The sequence below is a fragment of the Lineus longissimus genome, chromosome 9, assembly GCF_910592395.1.
Source record: "Lineus longissimus chromosome 9, tnLinLong1.2, whole genome shotgun sequence".
Taxonomy (NCBI): domain Eukaryota; kingdom Metazoa; phylum Nemertea; class Pilidiophora; order Heteronemertea; family Lineidae; genus Lineus; species Lineus longissimus.
In genome coordinates this window covers 5,665,661-5,673,681 of record NC_088316.1, presented here as the reverse complement: position 1 = coordinate 5,673,681, position 8,021 = coordinate 5,665,661, and the positions used below count along the sequence as shown (strand labels likewise).

Below are 8,021 nucleotides of genomic sequence, written 5' to 3'. Positions count from 1 at the left end.
CTTACCGGCAGTGAATGTCAGTCCTAAAGTCTCTTCCTTTCACCGCCGATCGAATAGGGAAATCTGTCAGACGCACACTCATAAATGGGTGGCCAATGAAATTGCTCGACAAAAAGTAATTGAATAGCGCCCTGAATTGATATTGCCAACTTCGCTTCATGATCAGGTTACATTTCTTCTGTACAACATGCACAGTGCATTTGTATCAGGTCATCATCCCTTGAACCGTTACTCATTGAACACCTAGTCTTTCACTACGATGGCTTTCAGCGCGTGTCTCGTGCGACAACCACAAGTGTAATGCTAGTGTTGTCGCGACATGGACGTGTGGGAAGGGAAGGGAATGCATGGAGACTACCAATAATGTAGTAACAGCCGTTCTGACGGCCGATCAGGGGGAATTTATCGGCGGCGAGGGATGGATATACACACACCGATAGTAGATCGGCATGTTGTTCTCAGAGATGAACTGTCCCGGGTACGAGCTTGCCCTGGGGGATGAACTGTTCCAGGAAACAATATTCCAAATTGTTCATAAGAACAATGAATTGTCCATATTGTAATGATTTATCCTCAGGGATGAACTGTGCCAGTGACATCCTTAGGAGACAGATTGTACTAATTAAGCGAAACGAATTTTCCGTTCTGACTATTCGGACGCCTTCACATTGATAACGAAAGTTGTCCTCAGTGGTGAACTGTCACGTCCCGGGACGAGTTATTCTTGCAGCGCAGACATATTGTAGTAACGTGAAACGAATTGTCCATAATGACTATGTAGTAGACTTATTATTGATAATGAAAGTTGCCCTTCGTTGATAAACTGTCCCACTGACGAATTATGCTTGCAGGCAGATTGTACTTACGGAAAACACATTGTCCATACGGACGCCTTGTCATTGGTAATGAAAGTTGTCCTTCGTTTTATAAACTGTCCCACTTACGAATTATCCTTGCAGTCAAACTGTACTTACGGGAAAGGAACTGTCCATACGGACTATCCGAACGACTTATCATTGATTATGAAAATTGCCCTTCACTTGATCAACTGTTCTACTGACGAATTGTCCTTGCAGGCAGATTATACTAACGGGAAATGAATTGTCCATACGGACGATGTGGGCAACTTATCATTGACAATGAAAGTTGTCCTTCGTTTGATAAACTGTCTCGGGAACGAATTATACTTGGGAATAGATTATATTAACGGGAAACTAATGTCCATACGGACTATTCGGACAACTTATCATTGACAATGAAAGTTGTAAGTTGATAAACTGTCCCACTGACGAATTGTCATTGAAGGCAGATGGCACAAACAGAAAACGAACTGTCCATTCGGACTATGCGGACGATTTATCATTGATGATGAAAGTTGGCCTTAGTTTGATAAACTGTCTCGGGGACGAAGTATGCTTGGGAATAGATTGTAATAACGGGAAACGAATTGTCAATTCGGACTATACGGACGACTTATCATTGATAAGAAAAGTTGTCATTCGTTTGATAAACTGCCACGGGGACGAATTATGCTTGCAGGCAGATTGTAGGAACGGGAAACTACTTATCCATACAGACTATACGGACGATTTATCATTGATAATGAAAGTTGCCCTTCGTTTGATAAACTGTGCCCTTGACGAATTGTCCTTGCCGGGCAGATTGTGCAAACAGAAAACGAACTGTCCATTCGGACTATGCGGACAACTTATCACTGATAATGAAAGTTGCCCTTCGTTTGTTAACTGTTCCACTGACGTATTATCCTTGCAGGCAGATTGTACTTACGGGAACGACCGCTCAGTGATTCCCGGGGACGAATTATGCTTGGGAATACTAAATTGTACTTGGGATGAAATGTCACAGGAAACAGTTTCGCCCCACATCGCATGATGACAATTTTGTTAATGGTTATGAGGTATCATTCATTGTACGCCGCTATGTCAGAATATTAATATTATGTCTGCTTCGGAGTATGACGAATATCTTGTGCTCAGGGATGAACTGTCCCATTGATGAATTATCATTCGAGAAATGTTGTCCTAGGGTGAATAGTCACAGAAACGACAATTGACCATAATGACAACTTGTTATTGGTTGCGAATGGATGAGCTGTCCCATGTCCCAAGGACAACTTATCCTTAAGGACAGGTTGTCCTCAAGGTAATATCTGTCAAAGGAAGGACTGCTTGCTCTTGGGAATTAATTATCTGTCCCCGGGGATGAGCTATCCTAGTGACCAAGTTTTCCTAGAGATGGATTGGTGTGGATGTCCTCGGACACAAAACTTTTCAGGCTGTTCGGGGGGGGGGGGGGGTTCCTTGGGCATGGATTGTCAGTCCAAGGAAGGAATCCATGTGGCTTACTGCCAGGGAATAAACTGTCCTGGGGGATAATTGTTCGACCCAGGGGGAAAAGTCCTGGGGACGAAATATTTGGACTTGAATTTCAAGAAGTGATTATGTTGTTCTAATTGCTTCAGCAGAGATATTGTACTTGTAGCCCGTTGTACTTGCCAAAGACGACATTACAACAGCACATAATTAAAAGGTCATCACTCTCCCATGTAACTACAAACTGCAAAATGATTAAATCTCCCGATTCTGGATGCAAAAACCTTTACATCTGCTCGAAAGAAAACAACAAATTTATTTCAATAGCATCAAAATATTATTTTCAGCGATAGTGTTTTAAATGTACACTGTAAACACCTCCAAAGACTTCCAACCACAGCTGCTTATGACTTGATGACTGTAAACCCCTTAATTTTTGCGATTGCTTTTTCACCTTTGAATTGAAATGAATATAGCGTGATTTGTTTTTGATTGGATGTACCGAGACTTATTTTTACCGAAATAAAAATATCGACTTTAAAACATGTTCTCGAAATTTTCGCGAACCACAAAAATTAAGACATGCAAAAATTTGGCAGTTTTCAGTGGTAGTACTAGAAGGCACCTGTAGCGACAATAAAATAAGCAGACTTGCTGTGTCGCTACTCAAGAGCACTTGAACAGAACAACAGTACTCATAGCATCTGATTTACTTATTGGGGTTGACCTACTGGCACCCCGAGGGATCATCTCAAAATGGTGCAATGTCATGACAGATTGAATTATTTCATCTGGGGGAAAGGGGTCAGCCAGTTCCCTGTCAATATTTCACTGTTTACAATTTCTAGTCTCATGCAAAATAAAGACTTGATGCTAGCTATCAGCTTTTTTTGTTTTTGTAGGGCCCGGGGTGGGGGTTTCTGAGAGAGAGATGAAAAAAATCACCTCTGATGGTATCAAGCATTTCTGAGATGATCCCTTTCATGAATCTCGTCAAAATTTCTTTAGATCACACTGTAGCAATGAAAATCCCAACAGCCAACATTTTTAGCAGCCTACAGTGTACAAAACTACACATTTAATTACACATGATAATATAAAAGAAAACAAGTTTTATCAGGTTTATGCCGACAATGGCACTCATGCCAGGACAACCGTAAATGACCCTCTCTCCAGTGGATTAGGTGTCATCTTTTGTAAATATCAACAGAAAATATACAGCAAATACTATTTTGACCACTAGTGCAGTCTTGCCACCAGGTTGTGAACTCGTGTGTATCAATTACTTTAGAGAAGATCAATCGCTACGATTATGGTATTTTCACAAGCCCGTTATCTCCTCAAAGCATCCTAGAGATGTGAACCAAAAATGTTGACCACAGCTGCTTTGATAGTCACCAAACGATGTCATCAATGAATCTAGTCCATGCAGGGCTACGCAGGAGTCTAATACTGGAGGTTCTGCAGGACTGACCCTTCGTGAGTCACCCTGTATTCCACATCTTAAAGAACACTACTATTTACATATTTACAACATTTACCTCAATTATGCTATGACTTATAAAGCTCTGGAATTATTTGAGTAAAGAAAAATTTCACCATCCACATTGTGGCAGAAATGCACTTCTGTACGGGACCCCGTGGTGTTGGCAAGTCGGGGCCGTTTTCCTCACAGTCAATTATTACGTTAGCACCAAGCTTTGAATCACGTTCAATAACTAAGCAGGGAGGTGCACCTATGTTATCACAGCTTACAGGCCTCTCCATCGGGGGCGGTTCAGCATCGACAAGATTTTGGCTTTCGCTAAAAAGGGGAATACCATTATCACAAAAAGCATCAACGGGTTTAACTGGAACTTCTAGTAATCTAGACAACTGAACCACATCTGGTAGCGAATCCATAATCACAGGCGCTGGCTTTTCATCTATTTCAGACACCAGATCTACACTAGCTAGACAATAAATTCCGTCGCCAAATTTTTCATGGCTATCTGTTAACTTCTCAATAACTTCGTCCTCTTTGTTAGGCGGATCTGAATTTGAAATGTTTTTCACTTCGAGGTTGACACTATTCATGTCAGATGGATTCTCGTGCACAGAATCACATCCATCAACGAGTTTACTCTCGAACACGACTTCATCACAGATCGCTTTCACGCGCTCGTCAAAGTCATCCAAAATGTAATTCCTCTTAAATTCAAAAGAATCAACATCAAGGCCCAGCAACGACCTCTTGACGTTTATCTCAAACGCACTCAAGTCCATAGAAGAGTCGATCAGCGGTGACAAGGGGTCATCGATATTCGGTTCATAAAACAAGAACAGCAGCGACTGGATACAATCTTCGAATGTAAAGTGGGGCTCCCAGTCTTCGGCAAGGAGGCTGACGCAGACATTTGTAAATAGTTCATTCTCTTGAAAATACTCCTCATCGATCTCATTATCAACCGAGTGCTTGAATTCATACTCGGAGTCGATGTTCGGATGATAAACACGAGTCAGGCAAATCACAGTTGGTGGATCAGTCGGATAGTCATAGGGGCAGACCTGAAAATAAAGAAAGTTTGGGTGAGTAAGTATTTGACTTCCTAAATTAAAACCAAATCTACTGGCCAATTAGGGGTAGGTTTTATTTGCAGTTTAAATACCAACCTTTTGGCTTGCATGTGTATATTTTGGAGAAAGGCTGTAAGCAGATCAAGTGAGAGTCGGACTGATACAGAAAACGCCTTGTTTGGCTTCGAAATAAAACTCACCACGAAAACAAACTTCCCACCATGATAAAGACCACCATTCGGGCAGATCTCGACCACAAACCACTGCAGGTCTTCCTCTTTCCATTTTGTGACTACAGCCTGACCGTCTGATAGCTTTTCGACGTTTTTCATAAGTTTATGAAAATCTTTGCAGATATCTGCATTGGCTTTCTCCATATCTTGACCCGTATGGCCAATGAAATGGCTTCAAAACTCACTCACTCTGTGGTCACCAGTATTTCACACTATCTTCATGCAGCGAGATGTCTTCCTGAAAGAAGTGTGAAAGTTCATAAAAATTCAGAATCAGATATTAAATGTACTGATATGATTGATTGTCTGATTACCCATCTCAAGTGCTTTGATTCAGTCTAACTAAATATCGCTACAAAAATTGATTTAGAGAGATTTCGCTTCCAATAGGATAGCACCACTTTACATGTATGTTACGACTGAAAATTAGAAATTGTTCTTATACATTGTACATGACACACACAACCCTGTATTTTCCCTGATCAAACAAATTAAGGAACTGATGACATTGATCTATGAGCCTCAACAGACAGGTATGTGACACGACAATGTAATGCCATTATCTATGTCTATACAACAATAAATCTTATGACAAAATTGTCATTTATGATCATCACTATATTTTGACTGCGACTAATTCTGCCAACAAGGAAAGTATTGCACTGTACATCACACATAAAGAGTGACCCAAATATTTACAGTACAGAAAAAGTGATTGTTCCATGGTTAGTATCACAAGAAAGTGGTGTTGAATAGTCAGTAGGGACACTTGAAATGGGCTTCAAACATCATCCTCAAAGGCCATTTTAATGCAGGTTTTTAGAGCAAGATCTTATTATCAACAGATTTATTCATCTTAAAGTAAAACCATCAAATTTTGGCAACAAACATGATAGGTTGACCAGTAGGTATTGCCATTTCGGCTGGAACTTGTAATCCTAAAGCAATCAGAACTCTTTCACGACAAAGTGAATGCCAATTTCAAGGGAGGGAGTCTGTTCTTAGTTTTCCAGACTGCCATGGCCAGCAGAGCAGCCTCGCATGGTTTTAATTGACATTCACTTCAATTTGAAGGAGTTCGAAACGTTTGAGGATGTCAAGGTACCTATAACCTGGAAAACCAAGTCATGCAAGTGAAACCCTGGCCTATCGCCAAGTGAAATTCAGCAAATTCACCACATTTTCATGACAATTTACAGTATCTACCTTTTCGAAGAAGTTTGTTTTGGCGCTGACAAGTCATGGGTTTCACCTGGAACAAAGGTCAACCTCGGCATTGTCCGAAATTGGCTTAGGCTTTCTGTCCTGTTCGGGGTGTGCGCATTTGATTTGTTTTGGCTCTGACAGTCTGATTCGTCCTTTTCGAAAAGGCCCATTCTAAGAGCGATCAAAGGCCTGCTAGCCTATGGGAAAGATGGTAGACAGCACGTACATAAGCCCTCGACAACTCACCAACCTACCAGTACACCATAGCATGCAGGCCCACCAGTCATGCCGCAAGTGGCCATGTACCCCATACTCAGTAGACTACTCTGCAGTAGGCCCTACATGCCCTCCGACATGTACACCACCATCGACCATGGGGCCGACAATCATGCCACTGCCAGTATTGACAGTTGGCACACATACATGGAACATGCACCATGGCATTTAGATCTATCACATACTACAAGACCTATGTCAAAGGCATATGTGGTGCATTACTACTGCATTGCGAAAGTGTCACATGACCAGCGGCCAGCTTTAGAGCCAGACTTAGCTTTTGAACAACAAGACTTAGCTTTTGAACAACAACTCAACACTTCAAGTACAACAGAACATGCACTAGGCCTATAGTAACACTAGGCTCAGTAGTACTAACACAACCACCAACACTACAGACTACAGTAAGCATGAAAACTTCAAAAATCTGACAAACTTACCCCTTTTTCTCTCAATGCTCCCCCTCACATGCCTGAACTAGTTATACTTAAAATGCTGAGCGGCGATTTATCTGAGTCTTTTCAGCGAGACTGCTTGCATCATCACTTTTAATTGCATTTTGCAAGACCAGCTTTAGGTTGTGAAATCATAACATATCTGGCAGGGGAATCCCCGGTGTTCCACACGATGACGTTGGTTTTCTAAATTTAGATAATAATTATTGGCCGGGAAGGTGTAAACTGCTGATGAAAATGCTGATGCAGCTCTCTAAGTTTGGCAACTTGACATTTCTTTGTTTTTTAATATTTTGCAAACAAATTGCGGTACATTCTAGTCTAGAACCATTTAATGAGGTGGTAAAAAGGAAACGAGTAAAAACTATATATGAATGGGTGTTTTTGATCAAAGACTGGAGGTCATTTTTTGAAGTTTTCGAGGTGCGCCAATCGGCTTTTAGATTCTGCTGACAGGTCGCAATACCAGCAGATTATCAACATATTTGTTCCAAATTTGATATTTCTAACAAGTTCAAGTCATATTCTTTTACAAACTAACTTTTTATTTGCATGACAATGACCATCGAGTTTCAGGCCAATATTGTTGGACCTCACTCAGGCCTAAATAGTTGGATTTTGTAACGACTAATAATTGGTTCACAGATGGCACTTTGGGACTACCGTAAGGGTTTTAGGGAGTGAAGAAGTGGTCTGTCTGTTTTCTTGCTGGCCAAGACACTTTAATGTTTTTTCTTTGACCCATACGGAGACATTTTAAGCAATAATCGCGCATCAATTTCAAGCGATATTTTGTCTCACAAAGCGAAGAAGTTCGATAACCCTTTCCAGAGTATAGACCTTTGGAGATGTCGGCTGCCTTCAGAGGCTGGAGGGTCAGGAGCTATAGCTAGCCCGCCCGCGGGCTTGCTGACTTACAGAGTGGCCTTTGGAGGGGTCGGCAGTAAGCCATTGCCGTTACC

General features: G+C 41.4%; 1 protein-coding gene across 1 annotated transcript; it reads right to left on the bottom strand.

Moving 5' to 3' along the window:
* Positions 1–2,669: 2,669 nt before the first annotated feature.
* On the bottom strand, positions 2,670–7,198 carry LOC135493315 (uncharacterized). The gene is made up of 3 exons (XM_064780564.1): positions 7,045–7,198; positions 5,090–5,360; positions 2,670–4,880 (listed from the first exon to the last, which is right to left on the bottom strand). Exons 2-3 carry the CDS (start codon positions 5,264–5,266, stop codon positions 3,885–3,887), a joined length of 1,173 nt encoding a protein of 390 aa, XP_064636634.1. The 5' UTR covers positions 5,267–5,360; positions 7,045–7,198; the 3' UTR covers positions 2,670–3,884.
* Positions 7,199–8,021: the final 823 nt, after the last annotated feature.